This window comes from Notolabrus celidotus, chromosome 9 (assembly GCF_009762535.1).
Source record: "Notolabrus celidotus isolate fNotCel1 chromosome 9, fNotCel1.pri, whole genome shotgun sequence".
NCBI lineage: Eukaryota > Metazoa > Chordata > Actinopteri > Labriformes > Labridae > Notolabrus > Notolabrus celidotus.
The window spans coordinates 23,062,305-23,087,626 of record NC_048280.1 but is presented as its reverse complement, the minus strand read 5'-3'; the positions used below and the strand labels follow the sequence as shown (position 1 = coordinate 23,087,626).

The window sequence follows — 25,322 nt, the reverse complement described above, 5'->3', positions numbered from 1 at the left end:
TTTTCTATCTTTCTCATAATTTGGGGGTATCATTGTAAAGGAAATAAAAAAAGTAAAAACAGGTCAGGACGGTTCAAGCAATGTAAAGTGCTCTCTTTTAGGCCATTCACGATACAAGGTCAGGTCAGTCGCTGAAGTATGGCTGCTGCTTCTCACAATCGACATAAGGGTGAGATCACTGTTCTGTGTTGGACAGAAAGCCCACTATTATAGCCACCCCTCCAGAAGCTTCTCATTTCTTCTGGCTGTGTTGGGGACAGAAGGGTGGGGTGGGGCAGGGGGGTCAGAGCTCCACACGGCTCTACGCAGAGAGGGACCTCGGTGAATAGGCCCCACTCAAGAGGAATAAAGGAACCTCTCCGCTGGTTTGTTTTGGAAGCTGTCTTATTGATCTGTCTACCTACGAATGAATGAATTGGCCCAGTTTTCCCGCTCGTGTGGACAATGGCACTCAAGTCCTGTATTAACTGGCCCGATGTTATTCCCACAGAATGGCGTGCATTAAGGGGAGTTTGGGAGTGCTTGCCATTCCATCCAGTTATCTACCCTGCTAACCCTTTTCCAGGAAAAAAGAAGGCAAACTAATAAAAGCAAATCAATGACCACTGATGGGCTGAATCTATGGCTGTTTGCACAAGGACAAACTTCACAAGCAAGATGATGCTGAAACACAATTACAGTATGATGGAGCACCATTATACAAAGCTAGTAATTGCAGTGAAAAGACCACAATTCCACATCTCTCCTTGGACCTTGAAGATATCCCCAAAAAGAGCCACTTAAATGTAGTTAAAGACACAGAAAGGAAAACCTGATGTGCTTATAGTGTTCGTGTAATGGATAAAGCAATGAGGTGTTTAATTGTGGGGTCAAATTGTGTTGTTCTCACATTTTAATGACTTTTACATCTGTTGGCATGATTCAGAGGACATAGGAGAATGGGATTTAACTGAGTCGATGAACTATTTTACAAACGACTCTTTGGTGAGGCATCATTAGGCATTCTCTTACACGGGCCAGTATCATCAGACTTCAATAGGAATACTGACTTGCTGTCATTTCGATAATTTATTGACCTACAAAAGTCATCAAAGTGAATATGGATCCATTAAATATCCAAACTTAGTTTGTCTCTCTGGTCATCTGCAGAGTTTAATGACTGTGACCAAATCATCTATCGAAGACTTTTTCTTCTTAAGACTGCATACTGACACGGTTATAGATGTCTTTCTTTATAACTTTATACACAAAAGTTTAAAACTATGCTTTGTATTCACAACAAATACATCTAAAGCTTCATTAATGAGCCCACCTCTGTTGTTTTTCAGCAAAGGCCACGTGTGAAGGCAGTGAGCATGTGGAGCACAATAAAGCATTAAAAAAAGAGGACATAGTAAAGAACATAATTTATTTAAGACAAAAACTAAAGCTGAAATAAATACATGAAAGAACAACAATGTGTGAAATTTACTTCTTGAACCCAACATTGAAAAATGAACACTTTCAGTGGTAACAAACCGAAGACACAGTGCACCAACGGAACACTGATTTCTGAAAGTATCCCAGCGGCTTCTTAACGGACCAGACCATTAAAAAGTACAAAAAAAAGAATTAACTGATTTGTCAACACATTTAGAACCAATTTCAGCCATCATGTACTCCAATAACAAAATAAAGTGTTTGCTGTTACAATTAGAAATGTTTACAGGCCTCAACATGTGAAATAAATACAAAACAAAGATAAATCATCAATAAAAAAAAAAAGTCATTAGGACAAATTAGGTAGATGGTAGTAGAAGAATTGAGTTCAGGAAGTGTGAGGTGGGAGGTGGGAGGGGGGTTAAATCAATTCAAACAAATCATCTTCATGAAAACAATCTAGAAATTAGGCAGGATTGATACATTCATTATGTGCATAATATTCCCCGTCGTTTCAAACAAACAGAACTGAAGCTAAGACTTTCAACATCAGGAACTAAAAAATGTGACATGGTGCTGCTTGAATTTGTAAAATGTGTTGGTATAAAACTCATAGAGCTGGAATTCCAAAGTTACAGTTCTGTGATTACATGAATTAAGAGAGAACCACCAGGTTATGTGATTAACCTGGCATCACGTACCCTACATTCCTTTATAGACTGGACGACACATCGACATGACAATGTTTGTGTGTGCATTCAGCCACCACGGTACACATAGAGACTGTAAATGCTATTAACCAGAGCCTGTGACGGCACTCTTTATCAAGATGGATCTATAAAAACACGCGGTTGCAGAGTCGCAGTCCAGTTACAAACACAAGCAGACACCACATCTACAGACAGCAGGACAGGGGAACAGACTCACTTGGCACCGTTTTAAGAAATTTTAACAATTAACAATTTGATCCTTTGAAAGAAGAATAAAAATAAACTAAAGATTGTTCTTAAATCTGTCTAAAAACAATGGATGGGACAACGTTTTTAAAAAAGATAATGAGAACATAAAGGCGGTAGCTCATCAACAGTAGTTGACATCATCTCCTCTTGATCACAATGCCCTTTCAGATTACAGACTTACAGCAGAGACCCTATACATGCAGATACACACGCACATGTGCTGTCCTCCCTTTAAATCATCACTGCTGCTCAAAAAACGAGCTTAAGTCCTCTCATAGCTTTGAAAATGGCTCAGTTAACACCAGGGACGTTAAAAATAAAACATCATAAATCTGTTAGATCTCCTTCCATTAAAAAAACACAACAACCCTAAGTTTGTCTTTGATGGAAACATCCATCAGAAACATTTAAATACATCAGCTTCAAGTCAATAATATTTCTCCCAGTGAGTTCAGCATCTCTTCCTCCTCTTCAGTCGCTCTGCACAACCTTCCACAGGCCGCCCCTTCTTCCTCCTCCTCCTCTTCCTTTTCTCCCTCGTATAAATACAGACAAGTGGTCCTCCCTGCGACATGTTGAGACTCTGAGACACTTTTTGGTCCTTGGTGAAGGAATTTAGACATTTTGTGAAACAAACATTTTGTTTGAAGACACGTATTTGTAAGATTTGATAAAAGAGAAACTTAGGGCACAAACAAGGCAGTTAAAAAAACATTAGTTGAAATAAGTAAGAGTTATTTTAGGTTTTAAGTCACTCATTAGTCTTCTTCAACATCTCCAGTTGTCATTTTTCATCACCTATAATTAATAACTTTACAGTTTTCACTGTATGAAAGTAGTGCCATCATAGACTGTGATACAGACTGAATTATGGGCTCTCTAGTACTGACCAATAAAACCCAACAGAATGTATCCATTCATGCACAGCTGCTCCAAAAGGTTTGTTTTTAAATAGGTCTATGTATATAAATAGAGTACCATTGACAACAAATACAATTCATAAAGAAGGAACACAGATGGAAATCTGACACCTTCTCCTTCATTTGAGGAAAGTGTGATTGTAACATTTATAATTAAAGATCATTAGATGAAGAGAACTTTGATTATTCTCCACTTTTCTGACATCCTTGAATTTGGTCACACTGAGTAAGGCTGCCACATTTCAACATGTAATCACAATAAAGAATGGAGTACTCCACCTCACCTTATTCAGATGATCACATTAGACCCAATACACTACTATGCTGATGATATTCTTCTTACTCATACTTTATAAATCTTTCTCACCCAATTAAAAAAAAAAGGTAGTGGTCGTAGTAGTAAAAACAATGATGCAAGTTCACAGAGTTATCTCTGGAGGAAGCACAGGAAGTTGAACCAGAAGCTCCGATGATATGGTCAGTCACTGTGAGGTTGTCAAAGGGCGGGAGGAAGGGGAGGAGGAGTTTTGGAGCACAGCCATCATTAGGTCTCCGCTGCCCCCACTCAGTCCTTTCTGATCGGGCCGAACACAGCAGCGGCCCTGTGGGGGTCTGGCTGCCACAGCTGGGCCGCTGATGCTATGCGGCCATGAGATACTGATGGTAGAAGAGGCCAAAGAGGGAAGTGGAGAACAGGCAGGCAGCGATCCACCAGGTGAAGAAGGAGAAGAGGCCCCGGAAAAGCAAGGGGCTAAAGACAGTCCGCAGGCCCCCGAGGGCCATTGACAGCTGGGCGACTGACGCCCGGGCTCCTGTCTCTACAACTGGAGCTGGTGTTGGGGCAGCTACTGGTGGTGCTGCCATCACAGAGTCAGAGTTCAGTTCATAGAGACATGGGAGGTCGTCTTCAGGGTAGACCCACCAGGAGTGTCCCCCTGTAAATGAGGAGAAAGAGGGATTTAGATTAAATCTTTGCAAAGAGAAAGTATATAAATCTGCAAGTAGTGTGTAACTCACCTAATGTTTTTAGCAGCAAAGTCGTGTGTAGCAGCATCACCAGCGGTGCCACATACTGTAGTGCGATTACACACAAATAGTAAAAAACCCGTGCAACCTGGTTGAAATCAGAGAAGAAGAATTACCATCTCTACTTTTGCAGTGTCACACATTCAAACACAGGGAGTAAGTCTGGACTGCTCTCTGCACTGAGCAGACCTGTTAAACCATGTCTGACAGCAGCTCATGTAAGGGAGGGCTTTTAAAAAGGGAACAAGTGGAGATAATGTGTTTGGCAAGTGATGCCATTCCTTAACACACTCAGTGATAATCTCTTCAATTTCCAAGTGCACCACAGGTGGGCCGCATGCGCCTTGCATTATGTATGTCCTGAGCGCAGATGACGGAGTTTTGAGCTCTCTGTTCTTTAATTCACAAAGACAGAACATAAAATGTGTTGCTTTTAATAAAGCCACTGGGTTAAAACTAAATGTCTCAATCCTGCAAAACCAGCAGGTTGGCTCCATCTGAGTCGTGACTATGGAATTGCAGATTTTGATACTAACATTTAGCCCTCCAATAGCACACCATTCATGTTAGATGGGATAAAGTAATGTGTGTTTTTACTGATGCAGGATTTTAGACAGAGGCAAAAAGGATTATTACTTCTCATATCTTATTCACCATTTTCTGTAGGTCAACGGTACTAATCCGCCCTGCCTCCTTCTTCATCTGGTCCACACCCTTCTGGGCCAGGTTGAGGTAGGCCTGCAAATGATGTCTCATCATCATGAGCCGTAGAACACACATCAGTATGATGGTCCATAACCGCAGCGTATCAAACGTCTGCTCAGTCATCCTGATATTAATAGAAAGACAAGAATGAGCAAAAAAGGGAGGAATGATGAAGGGATGACAGCTGTTTTTGACTAACAAATAACATATCTGTTTTGTTATTTGGATTGCGGGCACAGACAGTGACTGAAAAAAGGGAAAGTAGTGAAAGCAAAGTACTCAAACAACTTAGTAGTAGAAGTCCACAGGGTGAGCTGGGAGCATAAATAGTGAAACTCTGCCAAGTCATGGATTCACAGTCATCATTGGCAGCAGAAAAAAACTTTGACACATGACAAAATTTACGATGGAAACAAATGAAAGATTTTATCATTCAATGAATGACTACCTAACAAATAACAGCAGTTAATGCCCCAATAAAGAGCTTTCCCTGAAGACCGACGAAATTTGTTTACAGTCTAATTTTAAACCAAACAGACGACGTGTGCATTGTCTCTACATCTACAAACCAAATGCATTCCTTATCTCATTGAACTGCTGCAAATCCCATTTTCATAACTGCTGTTGCATTGTTTACATCCATTTCCCAGCACAAAAGCAACAATTACTTTTATTTCCACTGTTTTGTGACGATGTCCCATTTCTCTTGTGTGAATGGCAGGTAATTAGCTCGCTACATATCAAAGAAGCCCAACTGGCTTGTCTACAAAGTGCAGATCAATCAGCTGAGGATGTAGGCAAAAGCACCTCCGGCGCAATTTGGTTTTCATGAAATGTTGAGGTAATCTTGCACATGAGCTACAGAGGAGTTCATCACAGAGCTTGTGGTCCAACAATAATACTTATTAGCAGATATGATTAGAGAGTTACTTTATCTACAAACCACTCGACAATAAAAAGGTTAAAATCTCGTCTAGTGTTTGCTAACTTTAGTGATATACAAGAGTTACTACTTTTTAATTAGAGTGACATAATGTAACACACAATTGACATGCCTTTTGGAAATATTTGGTTCAGACATGGGTTGTCTGAGCCAAATTATTTCATTTACTTACAAAGGCACACTCTCCTTTTCCAGAGTGGGGTTCATGATGTAGTCCTTGGTGAGGGGTTTCACCCACAGCAGGACCATGATAAGAGGGGACAGGAAGTTGATATGAAGAAGAGTCCTTCAAAAGTAAGAGAAAAGTTAGGATCCCCAGTTAAGTCAATACGTTTCCATCAGTGCTCATTCATTTGTTATGAGTTATTCATGTCAGGGGATAGAAGCCAGTGCCCTGGAACAACTTAGTGACGGCGTCTCTCTTCCACACGCTAAGCTGATACACCGCAGAGCAGGTATTGTCAGGCAGATTGGCGCGATATGTTTCTACTTTGTTTTTCCATTATGTTGTTTGCTCTTGGCAATGCTTTAATAGAGAAGCATGTGTTTAATGCATGGTGTGCAGTGGCTGTCAACTTCGTATCGCAGCGTGATGTTTAGCAGAGGGCTCCAGGCACATGAGGAAAGTTAGCACCATCAATGAGCGAGCGAGGTCCGTTTGTTTGTTTACCAATCGTCAACCTCCGGTCTTAAAATATGAAGCCCATGCGGAAGCTCTAAAAACTGCAGTTCATCGAGCATCCGCTTGAGGCTGGCTGTAGAAATACCAGAAACCACATACACACCTATTCAAAAAAGACAATCTTTACAGCAATAATAAACATGTTTACAGTCTGATTGAAAAAGTTTGGATGTGTTAAACATTTGCAATATGGCTTCCGCTGACGATTGGCTTCAAAACAGCGCTACGGGAACAGATGGGTGATGTCACGGATACTACGTCCATTTTTTATACAGTCTATGTTGTTTATACATTGAAGGAAAAATTGTAAGCAGTATATTTAATTTTTTCTTGATGAAGTTGTGTAATTTTTCAGGACAAGGATGTTGCAATATTAAAAGTACACATGAATATGTCGGTGTATTTTTAAATGAGATCTTTCTTTTAAGTAGGATTTAAAATGTTATTGTCGATGTGTTTTTTATGGAAAGAAAATGAGCTATAAATATGAAATGTTTGTTAAAAGTGTATGAATTATTTTGTATGAATTTAAAGTTCATTTTTTACTTGTTTTCCTTTTAGTTTAGTGAAAACTGTACGCTGTGATTATTGATGCCACGGGCTGCAACAATGATGTCACCTATCAATCATACAGCTAGTATCTCAGACAGCTTATACAAATAGCTTGAACACTTTTGTAATCTGCAGAGCGAGATCATTGAAGTAAAAAAGCTCACCGATATTGTCTCCAAAATTATACTTTCAAAGTTAACAACAGCAGAACGACAACTATCTTGTCTATGAAACATTCCCTGAGAGGGGTGAGAAGATAGCCAAGGCTCAGATTTTGAAGGGTTAGGAGATAATCCCCACCGGTGACAGGGTCTGAGGATGTAAGCTTGTGACAGTGAAGAGAGGGGAACGGAAGAGGAGGCCATTTTGGAGACTCTGCTATGCCAAAGTGGATTATCTGGCTGGGATGTGTTTCCAGCTCTGTACCCTTCCATCATGGGTGCAGACATGCCACCTAGCGAGTTTGGAAATAGAAATTCATCCAAGCTCAGTAGTCTTCATCTGACTCAAAAGGTGCTCTCTCCCATTGGGCGCACTCTGAATAAGTTGGAGACAAGTACCACTGGAATATTTTTGTCTTTCTGGTACTCTAACATAGGACAGTTTGAGCATATCAGGTATAAATTAAGCCCAGAACCACGGACACAGCAGACTTTCCAAAAGCTTTTTATATGTGGGAAAGAAAACAAAAGATTAACCCCATGCTAAAGGATACGGCTTGGAAAAAGGTCAGTCCAGTAGATATAAACACAGTGCAAGAAGAAGAAGAAAACAAAGCACATAACTATTGCAGGAAGTGATCTCAGAGGTCTTGTTTTGACAAAGACGCCATGACTTCCCACCTTTTATATTCTTAATATTACGGATAAAGAAGACATCAAACATATTCAATGAAAAATTCATGAGAAACCACCGACGTGAATAAAACTACTGCAGTGGACTCACTGTGTAAATTTGGCTGTGGTCAGATTGAGTGCATCCAGGTGCATCTGGGCCAATCGAAGACCAGGGAAAGTTAGAAACGCTCCAATCAGGGAGCAGAGCAGGGCCAGGATCAGCTTGAAGGTGAGCTTAGATATGGGACCCCTGCGAAAGAAAGAAAAAAAAAACCTTAGTGAGGTACTGGTGTAGTTTCATGACTCATAAAAAATTCATGGAGAAGAGAAAACAAAAAAATTACACTGCGAGAATACTGATTTCATACTTACTGGGACTCTAAGCCCTGGTGCTCCAGAAAGTCGAGAGCACTGTCGGAGAAGTTTGCAAAACCTGGAAATGAAGAAATGTTTGAAAGCGACTCTCTCACAAGGAAGGGCAACAATTAATAACATATGGTTGTATTAGCAGGGTCATGTGTGTTTACCTGTCTCTAAACCAAACTCCAGGTAGTTTTCGGTGACAATGAGAATGGCCATGGCTTTGACGAAAAAGAAGAAGGCAAAAGTTATGCAGAGTGAGCGCTCGCCTCCTTCCTCCAGTTTGAAGTAGTGGGCCGTTAGAGAGAAAAGAGTCTTGCTGTGGAGACCCAGTCAAGGAAAAACCATCTCCAGAAGCACACTGGCATGAAAAGCATATCCAAAACCCGCTTGCAGACACATTTTCAATCAGTTTTACGAGTTCAAGGGAAAGAGAAATAAGTATCAGAAATCAACGGACTCAAAACATTTAGAACATCGTAACACTGCTATTCACCACACAAATGTGTTTCATCTTCATACAAATACACACAGGTTGTGCATTTTTACAGACCCTGTTTGAACCCTTTAATGTCGCAACATGCTGCATGTGTGGGTACTTGGTGCCAGAGCCATTGAGGTTGTAATAGTATTTCCTCCCCTGTAGACACTGATCACGAGGCGCAGCACAGAGCATGATTCTAAGCGAACTCTGGTTGCTGCAGAGATGTAACTCTCAGTTCCTGCAACATTTAAGGTGACAGCATAACAATTTTTCACTCCTTTTTTTAGTCCAAGAATGGTATTCAATCCAATGGAGCCTTCTTTCGGTGCTCTCCTCTTTTTTTTTTAGTACTGTGAAGACAGCTGTATAAACATTCACCAGCCAAGTCCCAGTCAGCATGAGGCTGAAAAGAGAAATAGTCATGTTTGAGCGATCAGTCATTAATATGCTGCCGGGTTGCTCTGTCAAAAATCACCAAAGGTGAGGAAATGCAGTCTTATATCTAAATTACAGTAAACAGGAGGAAAAAAGCCAGGTACCTTAAGATGCAGATACCTGCAGAGCATGCTGCTCCAGGGATATCAGTGAAGGTTAAGGCAGTAAAGCTGATCTCCTGGGCGAGAGTCTTAAACATATCATCAAAGCTGAAATAGGAAAACTGAAATCAAGTGTCCCATTAACACATATATTGAGCCAACAAATTCCCTCATCTTCAGCTTCATAGTCCCGTTTCATCTGTGCCACACACACTGTCCTTTTCCCCATGCACATCAGGCTGTTGGGCTGTGAAAATTGTGCCTCCCATCTCAGACGTAGGCAGGAAATGACACACCATCTGACCGCTGTGAGCCGGGCCAGACCAGGAGCACTGCAAAAATTGATCCCTGTGGTTGGTGGCGAGGATAATGCATATTATTTAACCATCATTCAGCGTAGCAAAATGGCAAGTGGCTGTGGAGCATAAAGAGGGCAGTAGGCGCTTGAGCACTCTCTCTGTCCTTGCTGCACACACGCACATAGACACACACACACACAGACACAGACACACACACACACACACACAGAGACACAGACGCAGACACACAGACACACAGACACACAGACACACACACACACACACACACACACACACACACACACACACACACACACACACACACACACACACACACACACACACACACACACACACACACACACAAAAAGGAAGTCAAGCTGGAGTGATTTTGTCTCTTATAGACAAAGAGGTGAACAGCTAGAAGCTAGAACACATATATACAGGACAGTGGTCAAAAATGTTAAATCATGATGAGAGTTAAAAATCTGATTAGTAAAAAAGAACAACAACCGAGGAGTGACCGATTTAAGGATACATGACAAAAGCAAGTACCAGCAGGCACCAGACCACACTGATGTTCATCTCTCCTGAGGGCTGAGCCACACTGTAGTACAGCTCTGTTATCAGATAGACCACAGTTGCTGCTACTGTGAAATCCACCAGCCACTGGAACTCGGGGAAGTAGTGCAAAGCTGTGGACACAACAGGACAAATTATAAACACATGTTCATCGCACATCCAAAAGTTACCTTGCGAGTAAAAAATGTAAGATTTGTACCTAATGTGTCGACTTCTGTGATGCATTTTGTCTCCAGCTGTAAGTCTATGTCCTTTGGAACTGTTAACGGCTTATTTTCTATGTGACCGTTGTACTTCCTAAGGAAAAAAGGGAAAAGGCAGGAAAACAAAATTTAGATTGAGAGTAGCAGGATCAAATATCTGATTGTTGTCAGAGGTGGAATCACTTTCATTACAGCTGATTCTGCTAGAGTCTACCATGACCAATAGGGGCATCTCATATGCAGGGCTAAGTCGCTAACAGCAGGGAAATGGAGAGCTGCTCTTAAAGCTTGAAGAAGTGTCTGGTGGGCCTCTTCAGTTCTGGCCTTTGTTTGCTCAGCTCTGTGTGTGCCTGGGATTCACAGGACAATACCACTGTAAGACTCTAGGACCAAACATGTGCAGGACAGATTTCATCTCGGAGGCACCTGACGGGAGAAAAAAGGGGCTCAGCTTCGCCCCTGACCGAGGGAGTCAGACGGCTAACAAAGAGAAGGGAGCTGCATGGCACGAGCTGGCAAAAGGACAGTGGTCCATCGTTTTTTGTCTTTTTTTCAGAGGGATTATTGGACATGTGGTGCTGGAGAGCCTTGACCTGCCTCACACAGGGTCAGAGAAAGGATCGCACAACAAAACCTCCTTAAGTTAGACGCTGGATGCCATGAGGAACAGTACGGATTATCTTCCAGTAGTGACTCTGATTCTAATTTAAAGAGGAGTACAAAGGAAGCAGCACTAAATTCACGTGTCCAACATATGGTTCTGCTTCCACCTGCAGTCCTAAAAAATGAATAGAAGGATTTTTGAATTGCAAAGTAGTCTTAAAGGAAAATCATCCACCAGAATCAAAGCTTGAGGTCTGACCAATCTGAAGACATAACGCTGTTTGGGAAACTTTGATATCAGAGAGGACGCAGCCCTTCTTAACAGTCATCGCCTAAAATAGCCTAAATAGTAATGGCTCATACAAACTACCCAACTTCCCTCACATCTACTCGACAGGGCCACTTCTGAGCAGACTTTTTCTGAGCCTTGATGAAGATCCATAAAGAAAAAGAACAACAAAAACACACTTCTGTCACAGCGCTTCAAACAGGTCTTAAATGAGTCACACAAACACATCGGCTCTATCGGTTTGCTGACATGCCTGTGGTCTCCATCCATCTCAAATATCTGCTTCTCATCTTTTCCTTCCTCGCTGATGAAAGGAGTGCCTTTTCATACCTCCCCTCTCCTCAAAACAATAGCCCTTCTTCATTCCAGCCCCACCCCCTCACCCTCCCTACTTACCTGTCTTTCCTCTTCTGTCCTTTTTGTTTCCCTGCTAAGCTCCTCAACTCATCTTCCGTAGGGTGCTGATACCACCGAAGACTGTGGACAAAGACAAGCAGGATCAGGATTGGACATGCACACAGAGGAAAAAGTGAGACGAGATAATGACAGACTAAAGATGTTGATAGATAATGTTCTAGTAGGAAATAATTCAGACATAAAGTATCATGTGGATACCAAGATATAAGAGTTTATGAAGGGATTTAGACAAAAAAAAAAGAACATTCGATAATATTCTCTTATTATAAAAGAAACTTGCTGGAAATAAAAGCCTAAAATCACATCCTATCACTCCCAAGAGGAATAATTACAAGAAACCTCTCTGAAAAAATCTTTTGAGAGCAGAAACATTAACTCTTCTTTGTATAAACACGACAGAAATGTAGTAACAGCTCTGAGCTCTATTAGCTACCAAACACCTCACACAAAGCAGACATTCCTCACAGCTTTACTTCCTACCAGCTTCCCTGACACATTAGAAAGCACTTGTGAGACACTTTACGACAGCAAAGTTATCTCTCCTTAAGGATCCAGTTTTAAAAAGGAGTTCATTTGAAAGCACCTTCATGTAAGCGAGCATTTCAGGGACCCCTTTTTTACTTTGTTTAGAAATGCTCATCACAGAGCTACTTGAGAAAGGAGCACAGCTTGTTTTTCCTCTTGTATTTTTATTTATTGCAGAAAATTAATCTGAAATATTCTGGAGGGACGGTCCAGGCCGCCTGCTCAGGGGCAAGAGTTTTGGAAAAATGTCTCAGCAGTGCCCTGAAAAGAAGAAATGATTAATTATTGAGTGTGTTCCTTGAAGATGCTGAAAAACATATGTGGCACAATTAGGGGAACGGAGGAGGGCTCTTTATTTTGATTCTGTATCCTCCCTATGATGCCATCTTTGCTTCCTGAAATATGATTAGCCAGTTTATTTTTCTTCCTTTTATAACCAAAACCACTTCAACATCTGAGTGAACATTTTAATCATTATTTTTCTGGTTTATTTATCAAATAAATCCCCCGTAAGGAGAGTAAACCTGAGGAAAGAAAGCAGGAGTATTTAGAAAAACTATCTGAAACAGCATGTACAGGATTTTACATTACCTGCCACTGCACAGTAGCCATCTTGCAAAGGAATAATGAGGTATGATTTTCTGAATTACACTGGCCATTACCATGGTAACCACCAGCTGCACACCAATCACACCCTGTGGAAAAGAGACGGGGGTTAAAATAAGATTTGAATAGCAATCAAACACGTGAGAAAACACACAACATTAAATCTTTTATAGACGGATTGAAGACAATTAAGAACTCATTCTTATGTCAAATGCTCCTTAATCAACACGACCAACACGTTTCTACTATCTTTAGTTGCAAGTTTAGTGATGTTTATCACGCAACATAAACAACATCTGCAAATGTAAGTCGTATAATAAGACACACTCTCAAAACAGAGCCTACTGTTTCTCAGGAATGCATGTGTTCAGTGAAGAAACTAGAAACTAGGACCGGGCGATATATCCAGTTTTTAAGATACATCCATACATTTTCATCCATACAAGATATAGGGTGGGAAATGATTGTCTACATCACCTTATTTTAATATTCTGTCAAAATAGGGTTTCACGTTTCTACCAAGAGCTACAAGTTTGCCTGTTTCTTTGGTCCCTGTCTCACCCTCTTCACCCAAGCCTCAAGCCTCTCTCCCTCTGAGCAAAATGAGAACTCAGAAACCCTCCCTTTCCCCTCGCACACATGATAACAAGAAGTCCTGTATACAACGACAACAAGGAGACAGATAAAGACAGTAGCAACCTGTTTGGTAAAAATACTGGTGTGATTATTTGGTGATGGTTCGGTTTTAAAATTTCAGACAAGCTACCTGCAACCCAAAGCTCAGTAAAAAGAGTGTTTAGGACTACGTGCTGCAACCCAGAATGTGCCTTCACATCCTTCTGCACCAAAACAATCCATGATGCAGTTTAAATGCCGAGTCAGTGAGCTCTTTTAAATCCCTTCTTAAAGCATACTTTTATCGCAGAGCCTTTCTGGATTTTATCTGAATTTTATTTGACTTTATTTTATTTTGACCATCTTAAGAAATATATTTTGAAAGAGTTTTATTCCTTTAGAGTTCTTTTAGGGGAATTTTATGTCTTTTAAAATATGTTTTATTTCTTTATCTTGACTTGTGTGTTTTTATGAAATGCCTGTTTTATTTTGCTGCCCATGTAAAGCACTTTGTAACCTGGATTTGAAAGGTGCTCTACAAATTAATTATAATTTTTTATTTAATTTATTATTAAATTTACTCGTGCTGTAGCTTAAGAAAACAAAGTATAACGTGGTAAATTAACAGGCCAGTGGCCTACCATATAGTGTCTGTTGCAACAGCAGAACATGACGGCTTAAGACCATTGATTCAAGGAGACAGTGACTTGGCTGAATGGCCTTGAAAGTACTGCCAAAACTGTAAAATTAAAGTTGCTGTTGGTAGTCGTGATATAAACATCAGTTCGGAAAGAGATTTCGAATGTCAACACTACACCTCCCCTCTCTGCTCCTGTAACCCCGCCGACAATAGATTGTCACATGAGGAAGTAGTGGCTTCCCAGCTAATCAGGGCGACGTAGTGGGGCCGCCACTTGACTAATCAGGACGGAGGATTGGAGATTAGCTATGATTGGTCCGTCATAACGGGAACGAGGGGAATAATAACATTGCTTTATACATAGGCATTGGAAAACACAGATTTCGCTAGTCTCACATTACTTCACTTACTGATGAGTACCGACGGGTATTATGACCTTTTCTCCCAACCCAGCAGAAAATAGTAACGTTTTTGACACCATTCCTACCAACAGCAGCTTTAAGTCAGAGAGAGCCTCGTCTCACGCCTTATAATTGTCCGGTAGGACTGGTTATCATATGCCTACCAAAAGAGAATCTATTTGATATGTTTAGGCTAACACAGTTAACAGCTACAACTTCTGAAATTACACCTATTTCCATTAACTACACCATCTATCAGAAGAAGTATGTGTGTGTTTAATAACATTATTTTCTGTAGTTAAAGTTATTCTTTTGTCATTTTTCATGAACCTTTTTACATTGTGCATCATTTTAATTAAAGTGTCTATGTAACCAAGACATCTGTTCACCTTGTTTCTTTACAGAAAAAAATCGAGATGGATATCGTATATCGCCATTCAGCTGGAAGATTTCAAGATTTTTTCAGATTTTTTGTCAATATCGCTCAGCACTATACAAAACCAATCCCATTGCACTCTCATCCCCATATTTATGCTCTTAAAATAAGTTTGGTTTTTTTAAGGGAGGAGAGGAAAGGAAGAGAGAAATCACAGAGGGGTCTGTAGGGAGGCGCTTTAAACAAGGGATGAGCATTTCAAGCAAAGGTACTGTTTGAGTCACAGGGAACTACACATACTGACACTAAAAATCCTGTTACACTTTGCAATAAACTGATAAAATTATCAAAGCAAATGTGTGGTACCAAGAGGATAAGTGTTCGTCTGACAGCACCACCAATTAAGTCCTTTGAACCATTCTGCATGAAACGTGACAGAAAAGCACATTTGTTTTTGTACATACTATGGACAAGAATGTTGTTTACAGATCTGTCTTCAGGGCCTTGATTATGATCCAGAGTTCAAACACATAAATAACCTTCATTTAACCACAAACATAGACAGACAACATGCTTTCAAAGAGCCAATCTGTGTTATTCAGTCACAACAAAACCATACATTAAACGCTGTCAGTCTTAAAAGCATTTTTTTCCCGTTTTTTCAAGCCTATATCAAGCTGTGATGTGAATGGTGTGACATTTCCAACATGGCTCTCAAAAGCTGCAGAACCAAAAGAGATACAGACAGACTTGCAAAGCCTTCGTCTTGTCATCTGTCTCCAAGCACCTAGACATCATTCACCTTGACTCGTGATAATTTTCTCTATAGCAACAACCATGTTACATCATGCTAAACTCCATGGTATGTTTAAGTGAGTAGGACTCTCCTGCATGATTGGGAGTCTTAAATCAACTCGGGGTTGGGGAGGTGTTGGCTGACAGGAATATTTCCATTTGGCAGTTTGAAGTCTTGTCTACTATGTTTCAAATAATGTAGTTGTCCCTTTAAATTCTCTGGTTGGGTCAGCCAATTTTGGGCAATGTAACAAATCAATGTTTTTGTCTCTTTCATAAACAACTTTGGTAATTTATGTAAATTAAATGGATTTAATACTATGTTAAAAAAAATTTGCCCGGTCTGTAACATCTGTCACAGTGTCAGCCTCCATGTGCCCAAGAGAATGAGCAGCCAGCTCTCCTGAGGTTGGTACCCAAAGACTTAGCAACATAAGGAGCTCAATATCAGCCCTGCACACTTAAATCAATATTCACTTAAGCTTAAGAGACCAGAATCATTCCCATCATGCTGCGTTTTTATCCACTCACTGTGGGCTAAGGTGTGCGGGTTGGCCTCTCTCTTTGGAAGTCAAGTCGGCAGGAATCATTGATATCTCTGCCGACACACATTTGAGCAAAGAGAGCCAATTAGCAACTGATCCCTTTCAAAATAGCTTGCTCTCCCCCCCACCCCCCATTCACAGTCCTATCACTGGAATAGCACCCGGGCATGTACAAGTAAATCTACACATGGAAACTTCTCATGTGTTTAAAGAACAGTCAACCTGTGGCCTTCTTTGTTTCATCAACATGATGGTTACACCGTGTTAGAATCAGGATAACAAATTGAGCAGGGCAATATTGAAAAATTTGCGAACTTTGCTCCTGAGTGAAAGTTGAAGATGGTTTGTCAGTTTGTATCTGGGTTAGGCTCTCTGATAAACTCCTTGAATCTCTCATTTTTACAGTGCTAACAGGAAGCAGGTCTTTTAAGATTTAGGTTTTAGTTTGTAGATTCTTATTTTTCTCAGGTTGAGATACTTTGCATAATTTGTTTTAAATTTACACTAAAAATATATAAAATTGTAAGCTGTGTATTAGTTTAGCACAGTATTATTTTGAATAGTGAAATCCACTTTAAGATTACTAAGGTTTACAGGTAGAGTGATAGTTTCACATAGTGCAGCGAAGGCATCACAGTTATTCACTGTTCAGTTGTCCATTGGTCGCTTTAGACATTAAAGGGATATTTCAGTTTTTTTGAAGTGGGGTCGTATGAGTTACAGCACACTATTGCTCCTGTTAGCCACAATGCGTGCCGGTGAGCTCTTCCCCTTTAATGAGAAAATTCCCAGAAGACTGGCAGGTAAGCTAGGCTTTTTTCTCTGCGGACGGGGCTTAATTTCGCCAAAGTTAAGAAAATATGGTCCAGGCACTCATCACGGTGCAAATGCATGCACCCGTAAAAAAAATTAGAGCTATTCAGTTTGCCGTCAGAAACCCCCTTTGTTTTGGCACTATTTCTGGACGCACCTCGCAGACCGGTGTTCTTTTCAGCTGCATGAGCACGGATACACGCTGATCAGCTGTTTGGATCTGCCTGCACTATTAGGAACAAAAACTACAATCTGCAGAAATTAGTGATTCTGACAGCAATGATGACATGCCATTTACTGTGGACACAAGAGGATACCTCTATGAACCAGAGTTTACAGAGGAAGAACTCCAGATGCAGACCCAATGTACCGAAGAAGAGAGGGGAGAGAGTTCTGTGCTAACGAGTGAGCAGGAGAGATCCCACGTTACCTGGTGGTGCCGGTGTGTAAACTGTGAGCCCATGCCAAAGTACCCAGAGAGTTTCTGCTGTCAGGAGGGGGACTTTCAGTGACAACAATACTTCAGAACCTTTCTGAATCAGAGGATACCAGCGGCTCACATAGGGCTCCAGTCTGCATCACTTGTCATCCAGAGTTCCCTGCCTTACAGGAGGTTTGCTTGTTTGAACAGCCGGGATAAAGACAGGTACGTACCATCTTTTAAATTAGAAGAAAAGTGAGTTTAATTCACTCTAAAGACCGATACCGCTACTTGATCCTGCTACGTGCTTGTTGATCCAAACAGCTGATCGGCGTGTATCCGTGCTCATGCAGCGGAAGAACACTGGTCTGCGAGGTGCGTCTGAAAATAGTGCCAAAACAAAGGGGGTTTCTGACGGCAAACTGAATAGCTCCAATTTTTTTTACTTGATGAGTGCCTGGACCAATTTTCTTAACTTTGGCGAAATTACATGAAATAGGAGGCCCCGTCCGCAGAGAAAATAGCCTAGCTTGCCTGCCGGTCTTCTGGGAATTTTCTCATTAAAAGGGGAAGAGCTCACAGGCACGCATTGTGGCTAACAGGAGCACTAATGTACTGTAACTCATACGACCCCACTTCAAAAAAACTGAAATATCCCTTTAAACGTGTCCAGAAGTTGTCCCCGTGCTCTTCCTTTACCCACATCCTGAAAGTATATTTAATGAAGTGTATTAAGTTAATAGTTGACGCTGAGTTGACACAGTGTTGGACTAACGACTCTGCTTTAAGCTGGTAGGTTTTGTGTCTTCTTCCCAAGCGGCAACCTCCGGTCTCAAACGATGAAGCCAATGTGGCAGTGTTATTAACTGCAATACATCGAAAATCTGCTTGAGGCTGGCTGCAGAAACACCGGAAACCACATAGAAATGAATGGGAAAAAGACGATCTTTGCAGCATTAATAAACATGTTTACAGCCTGGTTCAAAAAACGGCTTGGCCCTACGAAGCTAATCTCTCTATCGGCACACACTGTACGGGGGGTGAATTTTTCTCTAACGTGACGGTTCAGAAGATATTAAGATTACCAGTTTTGCCCAAATAAGGACATGACTGACGTGACTCCCGGTCGGGAACACATAGCTATTGGCTAGGAGGCTCACACTACGTCACACTCTGCCTGGTTGAGTTCAGCATTTCCAATATGGCTGCCGCCGTCAATTTGCTTGAAAACAGCTCTCAGGAACAGATGGGTGACGTCACAGATACTACGTTCATATTTTATACAGTCTATGCTTCTTCCGTGCTTGCATTCTTTAAGCCCGTCTACCTTTTACCCTGCGACATGATTGGTTGTTCAATGACTTCTTCTTCTTCTTCTGTTTAATGTTAGGTGGCAACTTGTGTTTATGGCACATTAGCGTCCCCTCCTTTTCCAGTGGTTGGAGAGTGTAATTACAGGTTTAAATATCTCAAATTTTCATCGAACATTTGTTTTATTTATATTGAGAAAAATATCACTATAATTATCATCGTTGATTTATCGCTCAGCCCCATAAAGAAACACTGCCTTAACTCAACTCTTACAGCTTTAAATCATCCTAAAAGGCAGATTAGAACGCTAAATTCACTTACCTAATATCTTATTTCGGCAATTGTTGGTGTATTAGGAAACTCATTTCTCAATGAACAGAAAACAAATACAGCTGATGATTACAGACCATAATTTCTGACACTGTTGTCTATGCATGTGTTAATTTAGTGAGTGCATGGCCTTTCCTGGCTAGCATGAGCCAATTGAAATGTTCTTCTTCCACCAACAAATACTAATTAAATTAATTGAATATCTACCCGTTTACAGACTTCATTCATTCATTGTATGCTCTACTACAACAGATTTTGCAGCAATTGCCTTGTTTTGGTCAGCTCATGCTTCAGCATTTTAGCTGATTTTTGAGCATACATTTTTATTAGCCTTTCTGTAAAAGTTATCCAAACATATGATTGAAATTTCTGTAGTGACACTTTTACTTCCTGGAAATGAAAACTGGTCTGTGCTGCAGACGTCTGAACATGCTACCTCATTTGACTAGACAATGAGCATGCATGTGTCATATCTAACTTAGCTGTACATAAGTCAAGGCTAAACCCAAGTCAGATTGCAGTAGGAAAAAGTAAGTGAATGTCTTCCTACAGAGGTTTTAAGGCTGGTCCTCTGCACCAGACCTAGATTTTGGATTAGTCATGGGGATCCCAAGTGTCACCCAGCATGGGGTAAGCTCCAAAAGCTAAAGTCAATACCTCTTCTGGAGTCACAGAGGGGGGGAGTGGGTGCCATTAATTTGGCAATTATGCTCACTAAGTTTGTGACGCGTGACCAACCACAACCTCTCTCGCTTACAACGTTTCTCCAAGAGTGTAATGTTCGGGCTATATGGGTCAAAAGCACATGGCCTTGGGTTGGTGGATGCTGACCACTCTCTGTGGGGGCCCTGCAAGGATCTCAGCCCTGGGGGAAATTGAGCCAGCATGGACTCTTATCTTGCCTGGTCTGCTTGACCCCCTCCTAACAACAACCAAATGAAATCGGTGGGGGTTGAGGAGAGGGAGCTGCAATGATAACTACTATCTGTAAGACCTCAAACGAATCACTACCATTATAGCCATGAAAACTAGCCATGAAGCACTGATACCCGGTGCAGACCAGTGCTGCCGGAGTCTCTGACTATTCTGGGTAAATGCTGCAAAAATATCATTGGGATAGTTACAAACATCATATAGATATACCTGGTCCTCTTTTTAATAATGCTAATGATATCATTCATGTTGTTGATATACACAAGCTAAACTTTACTTATCACCCTTTTCTTGGCATTAAAAGTACACTGTGTGATGTTATAATAAAAATGGAGTATAATCAAGATATTTCGGTCAGTTAGCCTGCCTTGTTTGAAGAATGATTGACTCCACCTCACTGGTCACTGATTCCAAATGACATTTGACACTGTCATGATGCTACAGCAATTGTCCTGTGCAAATACTATGAGAGAATAATCCAACATAAACTCAGCTGAATATCCAAAATGTAGTATTAAGAATAACAAAGTGGTAAACATGATTGTGCTGGTAACTACAGCTCCCTTGAGTTTTCACATTTGTTTCCTATCTTACAATTGATAAAAGCAAACTGTATTGTGCCACCTGTGCAGAGATTAAAGCAGCAAATAGAGGGTATTTAGAGATAAGTGGGTGCAATAATACTATCACTAATGCAAACATATAAACCCACTCTTTAACTTACTCAAACTTTATATAAAACCATATTAAGGACATGCCCAATGAGCAGCTTGGATTGACATCTCTTTATTCCCCTTAGTAATTCACAATCTACCTTTCCTGACAGGTCTAATATAGCCATTGGTGTGACTGTGCCATTAACTACCATAGTAGAGCACATCTGCTTATGAAATATTGCACAAATGAAGCAGACAGTTCCCTCGAGGGCGTCCTGAGGTCATATTGAACAGGTGAGTGAACACTCCTTTACCTTCCCTGAGGTATCCTGCCACCAGGTGACGTGCATGCTAACTGCTAAGTGGTATGACTTTAAAGGTATAAATAACTGATCTTATGCCTCTCTTCTGCAACAGTGGACAAAGTCAGGATTCTCAAACACTGCATAAGGATGACCATCATTTCAAAAAATCACAATGGATGGTGCACAGTGTTCACATTTCTAGTATTTTGGCTAGAGCTAGCTTAACAGCTACACTGACTAGCCGGCTACAAGCACCTGCTTGGCTAGCAGGCTAAGCTAACGTTGTACAGACATCACAGTGACAAATTGTCTTGAACTAAGACCGGTCTGCGACATCCCATCAGTTATGCAGACAGCAACTATGCTGCATCAAATGCTTTACAATGTGATGTGCGACAAACAGGAGAAATCGCTGCGTTCAGGTGTTCACACTCACCATGTTGATGCAGTGTAGCTGAAACGGACTCTTCCCCGACAACACAGTGCACCCCGAGCCGAAAATCAAGCCGCGAGGAGCACATAAGCCCTTTTTGCGATGGTGATGCAAAAACTGAAGGGGTATCTTATTCAAACTGTCACCGTATCATGGCAGAGATGGGTTATATGGTCAGAATTCAATGGTTCCAGCCTCCGCTCCCAAGTATTTTCAACTGCAGTAGAGGTCACGCTGAAATTTTGGGTAAGCATATGTCTTTGGCAATGCCTGTATAGAATAGATAAATTACGATGGCTTGATTATACACTCTTTGTGAAATCTAACTCAGAACTGTAGTAACTCGTCATCTAAGGTGTTGCATCATTGTGTTATGTTTTTGAATTGGATTAAATATCGCACAGATTATTTCATTTTGGACAGGCATATTTAGGACTACTGCAACTCCTCGTTAGGACCGCAGCAACCGGAAAAGAGCAAAGAGTCACCACCACACATGACAGCTCGGTACCTGCATGAGATCTCTGGCACCGGGCAAGGGGTACACAAGCGGAAGATGGCAATGAATCAACAATCCAGTTTCTAATTTTATTGATATATGTCTCAGATTGTGTTTTTAGGCAGAAAGTGTCTCAGATTGTGTTATTAGATTATGATTATGGTTTGTGGCTGTATCATCAGTGAATATTATTCATCTGTTATACAGAACAGTTGCATTTATTTTCTTTTTTTGAGATTATTATCAGTCATGTTTATTTGAACATGTATGCATACTCAATAACTAACGTATGAACTATAATGCCTTTAAGCAATGTTTTTTTTTTATATATATATATATATATAACTTTATTTATATTTTTTTGTTAATTTTGAACAGATATGTACACGTACAAACACATCCCCCAAACCACCCGACACCCGAAAGGTTGTAAAACAGTTGCATTTCTAACAGTTACTCTATCTGATTGCTTTAACCATCACTGTCTTCAAGTTTCTGTGAAATTATTATTAATCTATACCTTTTGTTAACTGTACTCATGACCTGTGTTATTTTTTAAATTACATTTCTTACTTAACCAGAGTCGATGCTAATAATGTAGTGTTTTTACTGTTTTCAGAAACACTGGTTTCTGATAATGTAATAAAAATATTCCTACTACAAAAACATCAGTGGGTTGTATTTCCTGTCCTTTGGCAACTTTAAGGTAAAAAACATTGCCCTTTTTGACCTGTAATGACTTTAGTCTGTTTGAGCTCAGGAGTTTTCTTTTGAAAACTGATAGTAGTCATTTGTTTGCAGAACTTTATACATTTACATGAACACGAATTAAGATTCTGCAAGTGCAATTTGACAAAGTGCTATAAATATATGCATTACTTGGAAAATTAAACACAAACTATTGAGTCATTATTTTAATTATATGATAACTATCACAATACTACTGCAGTACAGAAATAGTAATATACAACTGTACTATCAATACATTATTGTTTTGGTATTAAATGTTACTGATACCCCGAAACCTCATATTAAGCTATTATTTCTATATATACCCTTACATAAGTTTACCTAAACTTTTAAATGCAGTAGTCTCTGTAGGGAATATTTTGATGAAGTAAACTTATTGGGTGCATTTTTTCCACATAAAATTAGATTAGGTTTGTTTCATCATGTCCTAACAAATGGGGAAAAGACTGGACATCCCTTCTCAGTCAGTCAAGCTGTTTTGTTAAGTTCACCTATGTAGCCTGCTCACAGTAACTCTCCTGATACAACTGTTATTTTCCACAAAGTTAATTTGGTAGACACTGAGACATATCGAGTTCATAGGCTGCTTCATACAGTTGATCCAGTGTCAAATGTAATTACGTAAATATAAATCTACCATCATTGGTCAAGGCCACGTAAGGAGCTAGCAATGTTATAAAGCAGGGGTTCCCAAACTATTCAGCCCGCGACCCCCAAAATATAGGTGCCAAAGACTCGCGACCCCCACTGTTCCTCAAAGTGATTTAATGTGACTTCATTTAGCTGGTCTGCAGAAAGTTAGCCTACCTAAATGAGCATGTGACTGTGTTTCAAGATTCAAGATTCAAGAAAGATTTATTGCCAAGTGAGCTCGCACAAACAATGAATTTGATGTGGTGAATGAAACACTGGTACTTAACAACAAGACACTAAGGATACAACAAGACAGTAAGGACAATAAATATATAAACCTAATTACAAATAAAAAATTATTTCTGTACAAAGAAAGGTATAGAAGTACTTTTAAAGACATGGAATAAGTTAAATTAGCCTAAGCCAGAGAGCACATGTAGTAGATGAATATAATAATAAGATATGTTATGGAATAATTTACAATATTGCACATGGATATTGAGGTATTGCACCAGAAATCAAAGTTTTGCACTTTAATTCAAAGTATTTCTGTGCCTTTATGAATTAACCTACTGCTACTGATGCTATCCATAATTAACTATTCACTCACCCTAAACTTAGGAGTCATGTGGCAAAAAGAAAGGCAGAAAAGTCATTACATTTCTATTTTCAAGGTTTTATTGCAAGGTTAGCTACTATTTTTGTCTATATTTTTTAATATAATGTGTAAAATGTGCTATTTTTTGATCACTTGGAAAAAGAAAAAACATTCTGGAAGACATCTCACGACCCCCCATTTGTGTCTCGCGACCCCCCAGGGGTTCCCGACCCCTAATTTGGGAACCCTTGTTAAAAAAAAGCACCTTCCATTTGCGTGATGACGTTGCAGGAACGTACGCGATGATGAACGTTACCCTTGCTACTTGGCACTGGCAGCGATTTGTTTGTATGTTTGCTTCAAAGCAATTTTGATTTCATGTAGAAAATAAAGTTCATATTTGTCTGTCGAGCAGTTTTCAAGGCCACCAATTATCAAAGAAGAAAAATGAAACTTGAGCTCAAGTTCCCCCCGATGCACTAAAAGGAATTAGGCGTTGAGGACCGCTTTATCGCCATGAAAGAGGGAAAATGAGAATGCTAATGTGGTAGAAGACGTTGTGAGGAGCACAGAGATTCATGAAGAGGATGACAACACTGACCCCAATGAGAGCGGACTGCATTGATATGGGTGAGTTAGCGTCCAGCACTGAATGCAAGTTACTTCTGTCTTTTTGTGTACCTCGGGCTAAAGTTAGTTTTGCTGGAAGGCAGCTGCGAGCTCACGAGCGCATGCGTCGCCGTATCCTAACCATAGACTGTATAATTAATCCTGACCCAAAACACCTATGCTATAATTAGATCCAGCTTGTGCTTATTAATTGCTTCCTTCTGTTTTAGAAAAAAAAAAGACATTTGCAATTTAAGGTGACTGCTTTTCATCGTGGTTGTTTGAGGTTATTGGAGACAATTAATTGAGCTTGTGTTGTGCACAAAGACAGTATGGTTGTGCATTAAAGCTGCTGTTGGTAGGAATGGTGTAAAAAACGTTACTTTTTTTCTGCTGGGTTTGGAGAAATGGTCATAATGCTCATCGGTTAGTGAAGTAATTTGAGACTATTGCAAAATCTCTGCGGTTTCCAATGCCTTTGTATCAAGCAATGTTATTATTCCCCTCGTTCCCGTTATGACGGACCAATCATAGCTAATCTCCAATCCTCTGTCCTGATTGGTTAAGGGGTGGCCCCTACTACGTCCTCAGATTGGTTATGAGTCTGCCACTATCATGACTGCACATGTCGAGTTTTGTTGGGGGGCTAAGAGGAAATCTGGTTAGGAGGGATAGTGTTGAAATTCGCAGTCCCTCTCTCTGAACAGATGTTT

General features: G+C 40.3%; 1 protein-coding gene across 2 annotated transcripts; it reads right to left on the bottom strand.

The window, feature by feature from the left end:
• Nucleotides 1-3,034: 3,034 nt before the first annotated feature.
• On the bottom strand, nt 3,035-24,707 carry tmem161b (transmembrane protein 161B). Of its 2 annotated transcripts, none has more exons than XM_034691496.1 (12): nt 21,524-21,794; nt 12,932-13,035; nt 11,795-11,875; nt 10,503-10,600; nt 10,260-10,416; nt 8,570-8,721; nt 8,415-8,475; nt 8,152-8,292; nt 6,145-6,258; nt 4,979-5,153; nt 4,316-4,412; nt 3,035-4,233 (listed from the first exon to the last, which is right to left on the bottom strand). In XM_034691496.1, the coding sequence occupies exons 1-12, from the start codon at nt 21,524-21,526 to the stop codon at nt 3,938-3,940; spliced, it is 1,479 nt and encodes a 492-aa protein (XP_034547387.1). In that variant the 5' UTR covers nt 21,527-21,794; the 3' UTR covers nt 3,035-3,937. The 2 variants fall into 2 exon arrangements, with proteins under 2 accessions (XP_034547387.1, XP_034547386.1); XM_034691495.1 differs by lacking the exon at nt 21,524-21,794 and adding an exon at nt 24,602-24,707 and having other exon boundaries at nt 3,039-4,233.
• Between the last annotated feature and the right edge of the window lie 615 nt (nt 24,708-25,322).

Excerpts from the sequence above, each read along its gene's own strand:
- tmem161b (XM_034691495.1), bottom strand. The coding sequence starts at position 24,622 with ATGCAGTCCGCTCTCATTGGG. Across the intron at positions 8,293-8,414 it reads CACCAGGGCTTAGAGTCCCA|GGGTCCCATATCTAAGCTCA; the intron begins GTAAGTATGAAA and ends TTTCTTTCGCAG. Across the intron at positions 6,259-8,151 it reads ACCACAGCCAAATTTACACA|GACTCTTCTTCATATCAACT; the intron begins GTGAGTCCACTG and ends TTACTTTTGAAG.